Source organism: Impatiens glandulifera, chromosome 3 (assembly GCF_907164915.1).
Source record: "Impatiens glandulifera chromosome 3, dImpGla2.1, whole genome shotgun sequence".
In the NCBI taxonomy this organism is placed as follows: domain Eukaryota; kingdom Viridiplantae; phylum Streptophyta; class Magnoliopsida; order Ericales; family Balsaminaceae; genus Impatiens; species Impatiens glandulifera.
Window position 1 is genome coordinate 57,462,823 of NC_061864.1, and position 20,846 is coordinate 57,483,668.

Consider the following 20,846-nt stretch of genomic DNA (forward strand, 5'->3'; position numbering starts at 1 on the left):
AACATCATTCTTCCCACCACCGAAGTCGATAAAATGCCTCTCTATTCTACCAGCGGTAGTTCAACCTACACCGATTGAAGTCATTGAAACGCAAGAAGTATCTCCTCGACCATCACAACCCATAAAATTGCCCACAAAATTGCCCACAAAATTTCCCATAAAATTTCCCAAAAATTGAAAACCCCACCTTTCAACAACAACATTCCTCCAACGACGATAGTAAAAACTGAAAAATGTATCTCTATTCTACCAGCGGTAGTTCAACCTACACCGATTCAAGTCCTTGGAAGGCAAGAAGTATCAATGGTGACTCCTCGACCATCACATGCCATAAAAATGATGGAAGTCCTTCAACGCATAAAATTGCCTCTAAAATGAAACTATTGCAATGCCCTTTTTAAGGATATACAAGGATTGTCAATCAAGAAGAAGTTACTTATGGGGTTCATATTTAATATAGGACTAGACCTAGGGTAATGTTTTATGTTCACTCTTATTTATGCTGAAAAATTAAAATTATACCTCATTATAAAATATGTTATTATCTTATGCAGTGGAATTTTATTTCTGAGTGATAAACTGAGCCTCCACTTGACGCGCGAACTTTATTAGCTTGGAATTGATAGTTGAATAGACAGTCTAGTAGTTGATGTTTGAGTGTTTATCTTGAACTTAAATTGTAGAAAATAATCAAAGCCTGAACTGAAAAAGTTTTACTTCACAACAATGGCTATTGTAAGCTCTACTAACACTATTGTTTATAAATTTTGTTATTAGTATTATAATACACTCTCTGATGTAAACAATCATATACTAAAGACATAATCGAAACGAAAAACAAATTCAAGTCGAGGCTCAATTTGGAAATGAAAGATTTCTAAATTTCTAAAGAAAACATCATGAATGCAAACATTATAAGTAAATATGTCATTATGAACGATTCACATTTTTTTTCGAAAGTAGACATCACGTAATGGCATGTAAACCTCTATTCAATGTTGTAACTTTTTGTAGATTTTTTTCCAACATATCAAGACGGGCATTTTTACTTAGTTTGATATAACTTCCTAGAAAAGGAAATATAAATACTTGACAACATGGGTTTGGAAAAAATACCCTTCGAGAATAAATATCAGATCATCATAAATTTGTTAATACATTAATCTTCTCTTTTTTATCATTTGAGAATAAATTTTTGTTATTTGACATAACATCATGTTAATCATTTTATACTAGGAGACCTTATTTCCCCTATTTTTGAAGAGCATAGATCCCTCTTCTTGCTTCTAAGGTCTTCAATTTGGAAAGAAAACGGTTAAAATTGTCATGACAAGATAACAATAATTTCAATAATTACGGAGTTTACTACATGAGGCATATGAATATCTTTATGGGTCACACCAAAGGATGGAGTTGTGGCTTCAACGGACAAAAGAATGGTCAAGAAAAAATTAAAGTCATTGAGGATGAATTATCTTGTGTCTATCCTCGAGTCCGATCTAAAAGATCTATTGCACGACGTCAGAGTTTCTTGCGTGAAAATGTAGAGAGATTGTGAAATTTAAAATATATAATATATGTAGTTCACAAATTGACATTATAAATCGTATTTCACACACACACATATATATATATCCTTTTTTAATCGTGTAAAAATATTATTTATTAAGAGTTATAGGCAAAAGTAGAAGTTAACATGTTGAATTAATGTGTTAATAGAAATTACAAACAGAATAAGTTACGTGAAGGCATAAATGTTTTTACATGAAAGCGTAAATGCTTTTACATTACTGTGTTCATAGTTTTACATCAAATTTACATGCATATATTTCACTAGGTAGCGCTTGTTTTCCTCATATTAGCGTTGTAAATACCTAGTGAAAAAAGCATCCATCGTTATTGTTTCACCCTTTTTAATTCTCTAGTAGGGTTTACATGAAGGCATAAATGCTTTTATATTACTGTGTTCATGGTTTTACATCAAATTTATATGCATATATATCACTAGGTAGCGTTTTTTTCACTCCTATTAGCGCTATAAATACCTAGTGAAGCAAGCATCACTTGTTAGCGCTTGTTTCATTCTTTTTAATTCTCCAGTAGAATTTACATGAAGGCATAAATTCTTTTACTTGAAGGCATAAATGCTTTTATATGAAGGCATAAATACTTTTACATTACTGTGTTCATGGTTTTACATCAAATTTACATGCATATATTTTACTATGTTAATGGTTTTACATCAAATTTACATGAAAGTTGAGATGAAACAATAACAGTGAATAGAGTATCAACGTCCATGCTCAAACTTTTGTCCCAGTGTTGTGGTTGTGGAGTTGATAATGCAGCAGTTGTTGGCATTGAATTTGAAGGCTGAAACAACAAAAAAAATTAAGAGTTAGTAAATAATAATTTCCAATGAATAACAAAATTATTGTTATATGGAGTTAAGTAGTGACATAATGAATTTATTGTTGATTGACTTGTTCTTGTTCATTTTCTTTTTTTTGAATTCTTCTCTAAGCTACCTTTCATCCTCTTAGATTTAATTCCTTTGACTCCGATAGAGGTTCCCTCACTAGAAGTTTATCCAACTGGTGTTGTTTGAGTCTTTATATCCTGTTGTAACTTATTATCCACCAACTTACATTGGCTCATTATCATTTCTTTCAAATGCTTATACGTGTCATGTCTTTCTACTGCCTTTGTAAATAAATGCATAGACAAACAACACAAATCTCTGTATCAGATATTTTGAAGTTCTCTCGGATCAACATTATTGTTGTTCACCATTGAATCTGTTACTCCAAAATATCATTCTTTTACCATTCTAGTCCACCTTGTTAATATCATGGCAACATGAATCTTCATCACATTTCTCGTTGTGAATATCTTCAGAATATGAGCACATAAAATCCCACCAAAATTAAATTTACGATAGTTACACTCAATATTATCACCATTTTATCAGTTGTAATTGTATGATGATATATTCTCTTGTGGAGAGTTATTTTATATTTTGTGTGTGTATCAACATCATTAAACATTTCTACACTACAATCATGTGACATAAATCATTACTGTTCAAAAAAATTAAATACCTCAATAGTGTAAACCCTACTTGCATCCTTTAAGATCTCAATGGGATAGGAACACTAGTAATTGATTTAAAATCAGCTTTTAACTCATCATATCTACGTTCCTCGATGAGTCTATTAAAGTGTTTGAAAAATTCCAAGAACTTGTGTTTATAGGAGACATACTTTTTCAACAGACTATTCATGCTCTCACTTCTTTGTGTTGTAGTCATATCAGCACAAAACATATATTATCCATATGTTAAAGTCCACTTTCGCCTAATACAAAACATATGCTTCAACCAATCGTTGTCTTCAAGTGCATAATTTGTCAGCATTTGATTTCAGGCTTCAAAAAGTCCTTCCTCTTCATCAAAATGATATTTACATGAAGAAAAATCCTTTCGAAAACTCTCTGAACTCATGAAACACAATGCTTAAATGTATGGCTGTATTTTGGAAAATATGCCAAATACACAAACGATGATTATTTTGAGGCCATTTAGATGATAAGGCCTTAGTCATGACCGCGTCTTGATCTATAAGAATGGTTTTCGGATTTTTGTCACGTATAGTTGTGGAGAAAGTCTCAAACAACCATTTAAAAGTCAAAATAGTTTTATCGTATAATAGAGCTGCACCAAAAATAATAGATTGTTTGTAATGATTAACACCTACAAACATTACAATTGGACGACCTTCCTTATTCTTCATGTAGTCATGTCGAAACTAACAACGTCTTCGAAATATGAAAAACTAGATCGCATCTTGGCACCAGACCAAAAAATATTGGTTATTAAATCATCCACATCAAGTTGAAAAGCATTATAAAAATCGGGATCATCAAATTTCTTTTTTAACAAATATTTAATACACCCCTTGTATCCTTAATCTTACATTCTATGGTTTTTTTCAATCGCAAGTAGTTTTTGTAATCATCGGGAAGAAACTTTAATTTTTCATGTCATCTAATTGTTTCGTCATAAGAGAATGTGATGCCTTTGAAGGGATTCCACATCAGATGTCATCTCAATTTGTATGCTTACAGATGCAGAAATATTCCTATGGAACTAAATGTGAGATTTATTGAGACATGCAAGAGGATGACAATGATCACTGAGAAAATTGAATACTTTATACTTTTCATTGTCTTCCCTTTTTATCCTCAATTTTGCATCACAACCGAACTTTGTTTTAGAACGACTGCATTTTACATAAACATCTCTTTTGTCTTTTCCCCTTTCACCCTATGCACTACAACAAAAAATCCTATACAGTAATTGTTAGGATCGATGACAACAATAGAAGGGGGGTGAATATTGTTGTGTTAATTTTCTCTTTCAATTCGATTTTAATCTTGTTAGAGATTGAAAATCTGTTTATATTCTTCGACAAATCATAGTAAACTCTTGAACAGTTTCAAGTGCGTAAAATACTTGCTAGATTTATAGCGGAAGATAACGGACTGTAAGGAGCAGTAAGGAAATAATACTTGATTTTATGGATGTTCGGAGATAAAACTCATACGTCACCCCTTCTTCTATTTCCAGAAGGTTTCCACTAGAAGACTTTGATTTGTATAGCGCCTAAACAAACCTAGTCAGAACTCAGGTCTTAACAGCTACCTGTTCTGAACTTCTAGCTATCACACTTTGTTGAACAGACAACGTTTTGTTCAACTTACAACACTAAAAAATACACTCAGGTAAGTTATCTCTCAAAGACGTAGTGATTTACATAATACACTTAGAGAGAGAGTAAACAATGAGACTAAGCGTAAATTAATTGAGCGTGCAAAAGAGAGATATTCGCGAAGAGGGATTTGTCGTTGTACTCTGCTACTCTTTTATATTGAAACGTAGCAACGGTCGAATCTATTTCTTGGATACATGGCAACTTTCCATTTGATGTACGCTAGGTGTACGAGATAGTACGCATCAGAATATATCCGTTGGATCGTGGCGTACCAAATTATACTATAGAATATTCGGTAGAACGTGGTGTACTGGATAGTACTGCGTGGGCTAGTGGAATAATTGTGTATATGGAAGTTGTACATTTTTGTCGTCTTAAGCTGATGTGGTAGTCAACTGATAGCGAGCTCTACTATTGGTGTGAGGCAGTTGTTGCCACAACTCTATTGTTCGCTACTCTGCTGTTAGCGCAACATAGTTGTTGGCACAACCCTGCTATTCACTATCAGACTACTGTTAGCGTTTTTCGGCTGTTAGCGCTTCTTCAGATTGATGTTGAAGTAAGGCTGCTGATAGTGCTTCTTCAGACTACTGTTAAAGTAAGACTGCTGCTAGTGCTTCTTTAGACTGATGCTAGTGCTTCTTCAGACTGCTGCTAAAGCAAGGCTGCTGTTAGCGCTTCTTCAAACTACTACTAAAGCAAGGTTGCTGCTAGCGCTTCTTCAGACTGTTGCTGAAGCAAGGCTGCTGATAGCATTTCTTCATACTGCTATTGAAGCAAGGCTGTTGCTAGCGCTTCTTCAGACTACTGCTGAAGCAAGACTACTGCTAGCATGCTGGATCCATCTCTACTGTTGGCAACCCTGCTGCCAACGCCTCTTCAGCATTGATGACGGAACGAGGCTGCTGCCAGTGCCTCTTAAGCTGTACCTGCGCATTAAACATTTGTAGAACTTAGTTTTATTCATTTATTAACGCGTCATCAAAACTATGTCGTATTGATTAATATTAGTTTTATTATCCTAAGTTCATTTTAATCAATTAAAACTTTTTCTTAATTCAACTTAATTAATTATTTTCTTTTAATTAATTCCCTATTTTTCTTTCTTTAACTTAATTTAACAATTTCCCCATTTTTGATAATGTTAAAACTAAGTTCTGAGAGTAGAGAATTAAATGTGAATTATATATTTATATAAGCATAAATACACAAAATGTACAGAGTTGAAGATTCCCCCCTTTTTCATTTTTCTTCCCCTCAGTAGCTTTAGCCTTCAACCGGCTTCTCTTCCTTGCTACCGTCTAAGCTTCCCCCTTAGAAGCTTCACCTTCCTCCTCGTACAGGCTTCCCCCTGTCTACTCTTCCCCCTCGACTGCTTTCCCCCTTTTTAACAACATCAATATCTTCTTTCCCCCTTTTTAACAGCATCAATATCTTCTATACGTTTGTCTGATGCATGCTTGTATGTCTGTTACTTCGACAATCTGCATACCGATAGTATCAATTTTTGTGGAGAGGTCCGAGTGTTGGTCGTAGGAGGTTCTGAGCAGAATAGATTTCAGCCTGGCCATAGAATCCTTGATGACCGTTACCTTAATAGAACTTCTCGACATTTGGCTAAGGATATTATCCTGCACCACAGTTGTCGATGTCGTTGCTTTTGAGGATTCCAATTCACCAAATATAGCTGCAATACTCTGTTGCAGATGTGAAATGGTGTCATGGATCGTACTCCAAAGATCCACCATTTTCGAGAGGACTCATCTGAAGAATGAGTAGCCAACTATTCCAGATAGGAATCGGCTTGAAGATCGGAAGAGGGGAAATTTGTGTACTTACTTGAATGTCAATACATATGCACTTTTAGTACGAAGACTTATTAGTCTCCATACTTAGATGATAATAGACGAAATACTCTTGAAAAAGTTTAGAATAAAATTATTTTTATTATTTTTCTCATTATCAATTCTCAGGGCATTTATTCTATTAAAAAGTTTAGAAGTTTTAGTTATTGAGTGTTTTATATGTGTATAATTGTCACTTTTTTTAACCTCAATAATTGATATTGTTTGGAAAATAATTATCCTTAATGTATGAACATAAATAAAAATGTTAAAAAACCATTACAAATATTATTATAACTATAACTTACGTTAATGAGTCTATTAGTTAATATAATGAATTATTAATAGTTATATGAATCATATCAGTTTTATAAAATCACAATTTATTTTTAATTTTTTTTTTACATTATATATTCAATTTAGAATTACAAGTCAATTTGTTTTTTCTGAAATGATAATCCATTAATAAAATTTCATAATTAAACTTTCATAATGTCTTTCATCATTCTAATATATATATAATGATGCTTAATTTTTAAAGTGTTCGGATTGCCGGATCGAGAGCTGTGGTTAATTTGAATATATATGTGAGAGTAAATGGATACTTGAGTCGGATTGTGGGTTGACCCGCACATATATACTTAAAATGGTTAAAAATAAAATTTAAAATGCTATACGTGTGTTTCGAACTTGGAACCTAACAAAACAAGTACAATCTTTTAACCAACTAGACTAAGAATACTTATATTTTAAATTTAACACCAAATTTGATGAACGCGGAACATTTTAACATTATAAGTTCAACTTTTTAACTAACTAATCTATCTATATATATTTATATATATATATATATATATAATGATGCTTAATTTTTAAAGTGTCCGAATTACCGGGTCGAAAGTGTGGTTAATTTGGATATATATAAGAGTAAATGGATACTTGGGTCGAATTGTGGGTTGACCCGCCTATATATATACTTAAAACGGTTAAAAATAAAATTTACAATGCTATATGTGTGTTTCAAACTTATAACATAACAAAAGAAGTACAACCTTTTAACCAAGTGTGATTGGGATGTGGTTTGCCGATAGATAATAGGTCGGTATCAACTGAAAGTGGTTAAAAAAACTATAAATTAAATATATTATTGACCAGAGTGTGAGGTCACGATGTTAAATATTAAAAAATATTAATCAAATATTTGATTGACCAAAGTGAAAGTGTACGGTCACGAGATGAGAGGTTCATTCAAAAAAAAATATGTGAAGAGATATGTGAGAGTAAATGGATACTTGGGTCGGATTGTGGGTTGACCCGCCCATATATATATTTAAAACGGTTAAAAATAAAATTTAAAATAATTTATGTGTGTTTCGAACTTACAATATAACAAAACAAGTACAACCCTTTAACCAAGTGTGATTTAGATATGGTTTGCCAATGGATAATAGGCCGGTATCAATTGAAAGTGGTTAAAAAACTATGAATTAAATATATTATTGACCAAAGTGTGAGGTCACGATGTTAAATATTAAAAAATATGAATCAAATATTTGATTGACCAAAGTGAAAGTGTAAGGTCACGAGATGAAAGGTTCATTCAAAAAATATGTGATGAGATATGTGAGAAAATAAGTTGTTTTACCGAAGTAAATAAAATATGGAATAAGAGTGTTCTATTTTTATTCGTGATTTATTAAAAAAATTAAACATTGAATACATATTATAATTATTATTATTTTTGTTAAATTTATTTTAATGATGCACAGGAATTTTTCTAAGTAGTATAAGTAAAGTAAATTTTGCAATTTAAGACATGTCAATCATATGTTAAAAATTTCGTTTATATATTTTTTTTTACACTGTATTATTTAGTTAATAATGATTTGAACTGAAAGTGAATAATTGTTAAAGATGCGAATTGGAATTTGAAAGCAAGTGAATTGTGATTTGATTTGTGAATGATGGGGCATTAAGAATACAACATTAAAAATATAATGTATGGTGGTTTATATATATTAAAGAGATGTGAATAAAGATTTGAATTAAGAGACAGTTAAAATTGATTTTTTTTTTTTTAAACGACGTAATGTTATTAAATAAAAAGACCCGTAAAAGGTAAAGAATTACAAAAATTCAGGATTCAGACAAAAACAAGTATTTGCAAAAAATGAATGAACCAACAAGATAAAAACATAAAAAAACATCTAAAATGAGAACAAAAGTGAATGACTCAGACAACGAAGTTTAGAGAACTTTAAAATCAGAAATAATAATGACTTTCTCATATGCAATGTTCTATCTTTGACAAAACAACCAATTTTTTTCACAAGTGAGAATTCGCCTCCACGTTCGAATGAGTGAGTTTCCATCAAAGATAATTTTATTTCGAACCCTTGAAATTCTCTTGAATCCCTCTCCATCCAAATATGATAAACAATGTTTGCAAAGAAGCCCTTGAAGACATTTGAACTAAAGTCATTACCCAAATTGTCATTTTCTTGACATCAGTCCATTCTTTTGGGAAGCTAAGGAGACTCATTGATGTGGAGAACTTACCCTAAAGCAAGGGAGCTAACATACAGTCCTCAAATAGATGGTCAATGGTCTCCTCATTTCCCATACAAATAAGGCAACTAAGATCCAGGACATTCATATATTTCTTAATTTGATTGTGCGTGTTAAATCTTTCACGGAACGCCAACCACAAAATAAATTAGTATTTATGAATAATTTTCGTGGACAGCACTAAATGGGATCATGAAACCACCTTCTCTCTATCGCGAATAATATTCTATTCTAATTCTGAGTCAAACATGCCTTCATTTTCAACACTCCAAACTTGAGAACTTACTCCAACTATATTTTTTTTTAGTATTAATATTTTAAACTTATTAATTGTTTATATATATAAAAAAAATCCATAATAAATAATTAAAAATATTTGTTATTTTAATTTATAATATTCTTATAAATTGTATCTTTCACACAAAATATTATAACTTTAAATTATTATTATTAAATAAAAATAATAAATAATATTACTGTTTAATAAATAATTATATGTTTTTTAATATATTATAAATAAAAAGACTGAAATAAAAGAAACATTTTATTTCATAAAATTCAATTGAAAAAATAAATAAAAAATACTTTAAGATAAATTGATAGAAAATATTTAAATTAGAAAAAAAAATTATATTTAACTAAAACATTGTCTTAAGATATTTTATTGATGTGAAAATTAATTAGGACATATAAAAAATATAATATATATGAGAATAATATTGAATTTGTTTACCAAGGAGGATGTCTCAAATATACTCATGTACTTGAAATATTCTATTTAAACATATGAACTTGTTAAAATGTGTCGTATTAAAAAAATTAACGAAAAAAAGTTAATAAGAGTTAACTTCTTTACATGTGTGTTTCGTCACATAGATTTTTTTATTATTATAATTGTCACATAGACTTATACATGTGTCATTCAAATTCAAACGAAATAAAAATAGACATTAGTAAGATTCGAACACTAAACATCGCAAACAAAATAAAGCTACACCAAATCATTAATTTTATTTTAAAATTAGCTATTTTTTATGTGAGGCTTAGTGTTCCAATCTTGTTAATGCATATTTTTATTTCGTTTGAATTTGAATGACTCGTGTACAAGTCTATGGGAAAATTATAATAATAAAAAATATATATGTGGCGAAACACAAATTTTTTTTGTTAGTTTTTTTTTATATATATAACACATTTTTTTGACAAGTTTATAAATTTAAATAAAATATTTCAAGTATATAATATATTTGAGACATTTTTGTCAAGTTGGTAAACAATTTTGGTTATTCCCATATATATTTATATATTTATTTATTTATTTAATATAAAAAATAATTAATTAAGGAAAGTTGTACAATGCCTTAATTCCGGCAATGTCATCATCATGTAAGTTTCTTTTGGTAACACCGGGTTCTGAAGTTGGCCACATTACCGCAGAAGGAACATTACTATGATAAAGACCAAGAACATGTCCAAGCTCATGCAACGCAACCGTTTCAATGTCCATTTTCCCAGGCTCTGCTCCGTTTACCCAAGGAATGCGTGCATTGAAATGAAGCTCTCCGTCAGGTGGATAAAATGAGTAAGCTAGAGCTCCTGGGTTCCCTTGGAATGGGAAACCGTACAGTTCATCGACACCAGCAAAACTTATTTTCACATTGGCTCCGGAATAATTAGAGCATCAGCAGCGCACAAGACCTCTGCCCTCTTTTTTTGTGAAATCAATATTCCACATCAGCAGAACGCGGGCACACATTGTACTTGGTCAAAACACTCCAATGCTTCTGCCCGCCCTCTTATCTAAGTAATAAATTTTATTTATACTATTTTAAATAAATAACTAATTTATAATATAGGAATATTATAACTAATATTCCTATATTATAGGAGAATTTGAGATTTTAAAATTGCGTGTTAATATAATTAATAAAAAATATATTAATTTATTTAAAATATATATTTATTAATTAAATGAGTAATATTCCTGTATTATATATATTATAGGAGAATTTTATAATTTCACCATTAAAACATATTAATATAATTAATAGAAAATATAAAATATTTTTATAATTTAAAATATATTATAATATTAAAAATATTACAAAAATAATGAACTACAATAAAACACATAAAATTTTAAACATTTTGACGGACATTATGGAATTGTGAAATATGCTCCACCAAATCGGTTTGTAATTGACGATATTTTTGTTTGTCACGAATTTGAATATTTTTTTCAATATATAATTAATATTCTTATTTTATAGTAAAACTTTAGAATATATATTTATTTAACGTTATTATAATAATGTTACTTAAGAATAGTAGGAAAAAATATTATAATTAAATATATAATTAATATTCTTATATTATATAATATATTATATTATATAATCATGAAAAAGTCAGAAGAGGGCATGACCGGCATAGAGGGCACTGCCCTCTTTTTGCTTTTATCTCCAATGCAAAAAATGAAAAAAAACCAATGACCTGCCCTTTTCCACGCTGTCCCATGCGGGCAGAGGTCATGCGTTGGAGATGCTCTTAGAACTTCTTGTAAAATTGAAATTCGTGACAGTTTCATTTATATTAAACTTCACATTTCCCCAAGTATTAAACGCAGAATTAATGGGTTTAATAGCGTCTAATCGCGTTTGGGGTGCTACAGCCCATGTTAGGTTGAATATGGGCCACGTTGTATTTCCAAGCACGTAGTAAGAACCACTTTTAAAGGAGTCCCGAACTAACTTCAACTTGTGCTTGATGAGAGTTCTATTAACCAAATCAGGGAAGTCAGGCCGTGACAAAGTTTTCTTATCTAAAATCCCTGAAACATTAATATTAAGAAAGAGTTGAAATTTTTTAATTGCCTTTTCCAAGGCGGGATCAAAAACATTGGAGTCATGCAATGTGAAACTACTTACTCGTTTGGTAACTATCAACCTTGGAGGAACCGAAATAACCATATTTTGAAAGATATTTTTTAACTTGATAAAGTTTCTTAACTTCGTCACATTTCTTGGAGGCGGAAAAGTATTTAAGAAACTTGGAAGACAATAATGTTTTATCTTTGAAAGATAATGCTTGAACTTTTAGAACCAACACCAAGACAAAGACTAACAGAAGAATACATTTCTTGATCATATTTATGTTTGTTATTTGATTTGTTATTTAGTTTTTCTTTTTCAATTTTTGTTTCTGCATTTTATACCAATTTTTTAATTAAAAGATTATCTTAATCTTATGTATAAAATTTATTGGACCAAATATTATAAATTTTACTATTTTAATGAATTTAAAATTGTTAAAATATACTAAATTCTATAATAAACAAAAATCTCTCTTAAAACATGTTAAATAATAAGATAACTTTAAAACTAGACAAATGTATGAAACATATATAAAAAACACAAATTCAATACAACACAATATTTGAGATTAATTATGCCAAACTAAGAGCTATGTCATATACAGTATACCATCCCCGAGCAGAATCAGGGTGAAATCGGGGCGGGGATACAAATATCATCCCCGTCCTATTCCCGTTCGGTTTCGGAGAAAAACTGTCCCAAACAGGACAATTCGATTCGGTTTTCGTGGGGAAGTTTTAAATTACCATCCTTACATATACTTAGCAAAATTTATTTCAATAAAAAATTAAAACAATTCATAACATTTCAAAAAAAATAAAACAAACAATAAAATAGTGCCAAAATAGTATAACAATAAAACATAAAAAGATAAAACAAATATAAATTAACTTATATCCCTTTCTAGAAGTGCAAACAAAATCCAAAACAACTTTGATTAAATTGATAATCACAATATGAAATATTGATCTTGTCATAATTCATTCAACATTTATGCTTGTAATATCTATACAATTCACTTTTATTCTTTATAATGTTTTAAAATTTGAAATAAAAGTTTCATAAATTACAACAATTTAATAAATGATTTTTTTAAAAGTAAATTAACTAAGAGGACACAATTGGAAGAGACGGAGATAGGATAATCCTACTAAAATTCACCCCTCATAAAAGATTCTTTTATATCAATTAACATGATATTGTTCATAATCTTTTTTTCTTTTTAAAATTCATGTATATTAAAAATGATGAAAACAGATTAAACACAACGACAAAAGCATGACATGAAGAAAAATAAATAAAAAAATAAAAAATAAAAAATAAAAAACTAGAACTAAAAAATAAAAAATGTTACTTAATAGGTTATCGAACTTATAAGTCCTCGAAAAGAACGATTAACTCTCCGACAGACTTTATCGTCTTTGCGGAATAAATCTCAAAAAGCATCATAATAATAACATTATGAATGATACGTATTAGACCAAGGCTGTCAAAATCTCGAGTTGACTCTTAAAATCTTACAATTTTACGATTTCACATTAGATTAACGCTTCTGATTTTAAGTAAACTCTTAAATATGTAAACTCTTACGATTTTAAATTTACGATAATAAGATTTTACAATTTTACGAGTTTATAAATAATTTCGATTTTACAATTCTATACGATTTTATTTAAAAAAACAAATTTATATTTAAAAATTAAAAAATAAAGTTATTATTTATTTAAATTAATTAATTAATATAATTAATTTTGTAAGTATAATTTTTTATAGTGTTATTTACTTATGATTATTTTTTAATTAATTTTATATTAAAATATATAATTTTTTAAAATCGGCTAAGTATAAAATACTTAATTATATATATAAATAATAATAATATATAACTATTATTTTCGAATTAAACTCTTACGATTTTATGTAAACTCTAGATTTTACGAGTTTACAACTCGATAACGATTCTAGGTAAATTCTCGATTTTAATAGTCTTGCATCGAACGACTATAATCATTGAAAGTTATGATTTCTCTCCAACCAGATAGTGCATAAAAAATTAATTGGGATGATAACCCAATTATGTAGGCCTGTCATATTAGTTGTATCAATTCAAATTTCCCAACAACTACCCAAAGACTCGGGCATCACCCAATGAATCCTAGTGATATTCCACAAAAAACTCCAAATATTAGTCACCCCTCGACAATGCAAAAGTAAGTGAGTTGTCGATTCAACCTTCTCGTGACATATACGACAACAGCTTGTAATCGATTTTAAAAAAAAACATTTTTGATCGACGAGTTAGAAAAATCTGGGACGCTCTTTAAAAAATTATTTTAAAAATGTGAGGGGAATTAATTTTAAGGTTTGAAAATTTTAAGTTTATAAAACGAGGCTTTGTAGACAACTTCATAATTTACCAACCCGTCGAATCTGAAAGAGATTGAGAGTTTTTAATGAAAAGTATGTCATAGGCCTACTTTAACTTTTTCAATATTAATTAACCTCATGACTAGAGAGACGTCACCTAATTTTAAAAATTATGAAATTAAGAGAGTGAGTTCGGCGTTTGGTTACGTGTGGGAAAGGGTATTTTAGACGCTATGTTCCACAACGCTTCTAACGTCTCTACTAATTAATTTTGTTCGTCCTTAAAATTCCTCACACTTCAAAATTTAGAATTTTCCATTTAACATTCAAAGGATTTGCATTAGATAAAAGACAAAGAATGAATAAACAAAGACAAAACTTAAAAAATAAAAAAACGTAAGCAAATAATCCACACATAAAGTTATCCTAAAAATCAAAACTAATCAAATAATTGATAAAAATTTAATTGGCTTAAGTCTAGATTAAAATAAAAACTTTGTTGAAGTGAATTATATAAAGACCCTAAATTTTTTGTTTTTTTTTAAAATGATTTTAGGTTCAAGAGAAAAAAGTCATAAGTCTAAGAAAAATCATAAGTCTAAGTTAGGGTTAGGTTCAATTTTAGTTAAGAATTTAATTTTAAAAAAAAATTCTAACATAGGATCAAACAAACAACAAACTTATCTAAAATAATACAAAAAGTGTCCACAAAACAAAAAAAAAATAAAAAAAAATAAAAAATAAAAATCAGATGCTGGGGTTCAAGTCTCTTCTACCGGTTCTAGAGTGCATCCCCGGTCCTCAATCTCGGTCCTCGGTCCTGGGTCAGCTTTAGGTGAAGGAGGTCCTAAGCGTCGCTAAAACTGACATATTGTTTTCCTTCTTTTTTTTTTTAAACTTGATCTTAGCTAAAAAATTATTTGGTGATCCAAATGGATCACATTTAGCATGAAACGTTCCAAAATGATTACTAATACATGTATTTACATTTTTATAAATTAAATTAAAATCTTGATTTTTAAAAATAGAAAACTAAAATCAAATAAATCATTAAGGCAGATAATATATATATATATATATATATTTGTTAGATTTTGGAAAGTTTTCAATCAAAGAATCTAACTTTAAATCATAATCTTCTTGAGCCATATCGTTCAAAAGACTTATTAATCGCTTTTGGCTCAAGAAGATCTAGATATAAATCAAGATCTATGGTTTTTGACCTAAGGCCTTTCAAATGCCTAATTCAAGAGCCGATTTTGATTAAAAAAGATTTTGGATCAAAGATCTTTGTTTAATTTTTGTTTTATGTTTCTATTTAGATTGGATCAAAACTCAATTAAAAAAAATGTCCAAAAATCATTAAACATAAAAGAAAACGTTTTTCTTCTTTTTTAAAAAAATTTATTTTATTATTTAAGGTGATATTAAATGTTAAAACATCTTAAATATATTAAGTATGATAAAACCCATGTGTTTCTATAACTTAGGTCAATTATCACCTTAACTTTATTGAAATACGAAATTAACTTTTTTCTTGAAAATTTAATTATTTCAAAAATAGTTGTTTATAAACTATAAAAATTGGGAGTGAAAAATGAGTGTCTACATAGCTTACCATAATACAACTTTTTTTAATGCACATATCATCCATAAGAATTCCGCCGTGAATAATGCTCTATCCAAAGAACGAGATCTTGGTTTGAATCTTTGACGACCAAAGTTTCTTCCAACAAAGATTATATGAACTCATCTTAGAGAACAACTTGTAGCAATGCCCCACATTAAAATTATCCATGTCTTGTCAATGCATAATATCTTGTTCAGACGGGAACACTTGTTTACGTCCTACCAAAAGTTAAATTCTATTATGAGACAAACTCTCCATAATTTTTAATCTCCTTCTATATCTAGTTTGACTAGCGAAACCACTAGATTGAGGATCAAACATATCCTAAACTGTGACATTTCTACATATAGTAATGGAAGCATTCTCAGGATACTTTGTAACTAGACTTTGATACTACACCAACTATCGTCCGAAAAACTGATCGAAGAACCATCCTCTACAATGAATCTAGATTGCTCGCGAAATTTTTTTCACATAGAATAAATTCAACTCCAAATGCTACACCCCGCTGGATAATTAGATATTTTTGTGAACCAACTAAACCAATCGTAACCATACTTACATTTGATCATCGATGCCCAAAGACTATCCAGTTCCGTTGCAAATCTATAGCAATATATTGTTCCCAATTTAATTTAAACAAATTAGATGGTAACTAATATATTTGAATAAAGTATAAAAATATTAAAACCATTGTATTTAAACATTATCCATCATAACACCCAATTTCTTTCAAATTTAGAAAGTTTTAATTGAAGCAATAATCATATTAATCATTTTTAATATACATGAACTATTTTTTTTTTTTAAATACAATATTTTAACCAATTATGCTAATAATACTTTATATTTGAATTTCAACATTAAATTTGATAAACGTGGGACATTGTTCACAATATAAGTTCAACATTTAACCAACTAATATATATAATAATGTTTAATCTAAAATTTTAAATATATCCACAATAATTTGAGTTTCTCTCTCATAATTTTTCTTTCTAATTAATTTTATTTATTTATTATCTTTTACTAAATATATATATTGTATAATTTTATATCTCTCTAATTAATTTTTATTTTTTTAAATGACAAACAATATTTGTAAAGTTACACACTAGTGGAATGTCGTCGCTAAAAGTCATAATGCCGTTGCTAATAAATATTAGCGTCGACGAAAAAACCATCGTTGTCTTCGCTAAAAAATTCGTCATTAAAAGATAATGATTTTTATCAACGATGATAGGAAGATGTTGATAACTAAAATATCAGTGACGACGAATGGGGAATTTCGTCACTGATAATTAACAATTAATAGCGACGTCATTCCCCTAACGTCGTCGCTGATATGTTACTTATCAACGTCGGCATTCCCCTAACGATGTCTCTGATACTGTTAATTATCAACGTCGGCATTCCCTTAACGCCGTCGTTGATATTGTTACTTATCAATGTCGGCATTCCCCTAATGTTGTCGTTGATATTGTTAATTATCAACGTCGACATTTCCCTAACGTCGTCATTGATATTGTTAATTATTAACGTCGGTATTCCCTTAACAACGTCGTTGATATTGTTAATCATCAACTTCGAAGTTCCCTTAACACTATCGTTGATAATCCTTGCTCTCGGGTTTTTGGTACATTTCGGATTATCTTATCAACGTCGGCATTCCCCTAACATCGTCGTTGATATTTTAATTATCAACGTCGGCATTCCCCTAACGCCATCATTGATATTTTAATTATCAACGTCGACATTCCCCTAACACCATCATTGATAATCCTTACTCTCGGGTTTTTGATATTTTTTTATTATTATTATTAAACTTGTTTCATATTTTGTTCTATTACTATTAGCAAAAAAGATCATTCATAAATAATAATAAATTCCAAGTTTTAATAAAAATCTCAAATCGTATTAATACAAAATCTCAAGTCGTATGTCAATTAATATTGATAGGTGGAGGAGGGGGTATCCTACACATAAGTGATTGCGTATCCTCTTGTTGTGCGTGCATCTATGCCTAAAAATCATCATGATGTGCATGCATCTGCTCCCCTACGTCCTTCAATCCAAGCATATGTACCTCTAGATGTGCACGCATCTACGCCATATCGCATTGCATGGTCTTGTTCTCCTCGCGCAACGCTTCAGTCTCTTGACGTTGAGACACCCGTGAGTTGTTGACGCTCTAGGAAGAACTTCCCCGTTGATCCACTCTAAAGTGTGTTGGATATACTCCCGATCCCATCCCGGTCACCCTCCCGTGACCCTATGGTCCCAAAGTAACCTCAAATACATCAGATGACGACGACGACAATCAGGGTTTTCTTTTAGCCACTCGCGCATCACATTCTATAATCATTTACAACAATGTTAGTAATTTAAACTTAGAAATGAAAACTTAAACGATATAAAGGATTAAAACTTAGGATGAGTTGTTGAACATGCGGAGAAGACATGGGTGTCAAATCCTCGGCGGTCGCTCTCCTAGTATCCGTATGTAGGAAGAAGTCTCATAATTAGAGGTGTATCCAATATCCCTCTATTGTACAAATAACATACATAACATATGTTAAATATTATGAAAGTTTAATACTTTTACTAAAACATACCATATGTCGTTCCACTTGTGTAAATGATATATTGTCGGTGTGGTGGGTATATACCACATTTGCTCTATTGTCGACGTTGGTCGTACTTTTTTCTGGAATGATAATATAGTCATAGTTGTTAGTTAATAGTCGAATAAACGTATAATGAATTCAAAATGACTATTATACCTTAAATTCAATCATGAAGTAGTGATGGTCAAAGAGATAATTTCAATCTTCGTAGTCGAATTCAGGAGGAGGTTTATTTTGATTACATACTCGTCTCCATTATGTGGTTGGATATAGTCCATCTTGTTCGTATATCTTCACATATCTCATGCTTTCTTCACATTTGGCATCGCCCTATCTTTGTAGGTGTTAATGTGATGGGGTGAAGACTAAAAATGATCTTGAAAAATAACAACAGATTTTAGGATAATGAATGCTTCAAATTATAAGATAACATGTTAAAAATATCAAACTTACAAAGATGGACCGCCATATATGGTCTAACTAGGCATGTGATAAATCAGACCAATTTCTTAGACGATGTGGAACCACCGTGGGATTCCGGACAATGGTGTCAATATGTCGAGACCAGTACCTAACGTTATCGCAAGTGGACTTTCCATCCACCTCTCTGAATTCTAAATGCCTCTTCTTCCCAGTTGGCAGTTTTCTGAGAATTGTGTTTTTATTCTTCCCCTGTCCTCTCCTCCTCGATGAAGACCATTCAAAATAATAGTAAAACGACATTTGTTAAAATTTATATAATCATTTAAATATCACGTATAAGTTGTAATTAATTACATGTAGTCTCGGGAATGGGGAAATTCTCCTCTAGGATGACAAACACCTTAGGAATTGTGGAATCTAGACCATCCAGTCCCTCAATGTTCGGAAGTGATCCCATAAAGCTTATATTATCATCGGATTGTACGTCATCTGTACGAGGTCGGAGCTCGTCTAAATATCTCGATAGAGCTCGTCGTGTACCCCGTCCCTTAGGTGACATAATATCTATAAGAAAAATAAAGTTAAAATTTTAAAAAGGTCATCCTATTTGACACAAATAAAACCTATCTAGATATTCAAATAACAAGGATTTATCTTTGTGACAATTTTCTATCCATGTCTAGATGTCATATTCGTAACGTAAAAAACTTGTTGTGCTTGACTTGCCATTACAAACGGATCATTAATCTGTGTTCTCAATGTTCTGTTCACGTTAACACTTACAAACTCATATTTATCTAGTTTTATACCACGGTCCTTGGAATGTACATCAAACCATCTACACTTAAAAAGAATTACTCGGTTACCACCAAAATACTAAACTTTTATGATATCTTTGAGTACTCCGTAGTAATTTCTCGTTTCAGCCTCATTGTTGCCAATGACTAAGACACCACTATTTTGTGTGGTTAACCTTTCATCATGCTTCTAGCTATTGAACTTGTACTCATTTATTTTACAAGAGTTATACTTATTAACATAAATTGTCGGATCACTCCCAAGAATTTTTAGACTCAAAGTTCGATCTGATTCATCGTTCAATTGCCCCACTTTCGTCTTGAAAAAACTTATGTAAATTGTATCGCATTCAAGATTAGAAAATTTGAGTCGCCCTGTATCGGTCAATTCTTGCGTGAATTCACTGCATATAATGAATTACAAATTCACACTTAGTCACTAATCATCTTATGAACTCTTACTTGTAATATTGTTTGACTTCGAGACCAATTTTCAAAATGTATACGTGAGCATGCTCTCAATCACCCGGTTCGTATGTGTAAAGTGTTTCAATCGATAAATCTTCCATTGCCAAGAATATAAAAAGTGTTGAAGTTGGTTGTATTGATGTCTTTATTGACTCGTGATCTTCTAAATATCGAGCACATAAACTCATACTTTTGTGCAAAAGGTAACTCTCACTGATTGACCTTTCAGGAAAGTTTTTGTTCCGAAGATACTTTTCAAGATACCCATATATTGTTCAGTTGTATACATTCATTGATACTGGACAGACCCCCTAGCAAAGCCTCAAAAGCCAAGTGTACAGGAAAATGTATCATTATATCAAAGAATGAAGGTGGAAATATTTTTTCCAATTTATAAAGGGTCAAAACAATGTCATCTTACAACTTTTTCAATTCATCTCGATTTAAGGATTTTTTACACAACAATCGGAAGAACCT

General features: G+C 30.3%; 1 protein-coding gene across 1 annotated transcript; it reads right to left on the reverse strand.

The window, feature by feature from the left end:
* Nucleotides 1-10,523: 10,523 nt before the first annotated feature.
* Nucleotides 10,524-17,635, reverse strand: LOC124930464 (metalloendoproteinase 4-MMP-like). The gene is made up of 2 exons (XM_047470806.1): nucleotides 17,407-17,635; nucleotides 10,524-10,789 (listed from the first exon to the last, which is right to left on the reverse strand). The coding sequence occupies exons 1-2, from the start codon at nucleotides 17,633-17,635 to the stop codon at nucleotides 10,524-10,526; spliced, it is 495 nt and encodes a 164-aa protein (XP_047326762.1).
* Between the last annotated feature and the right edge of the window lie 3,211 nt (nucleotides 17,636-20,846).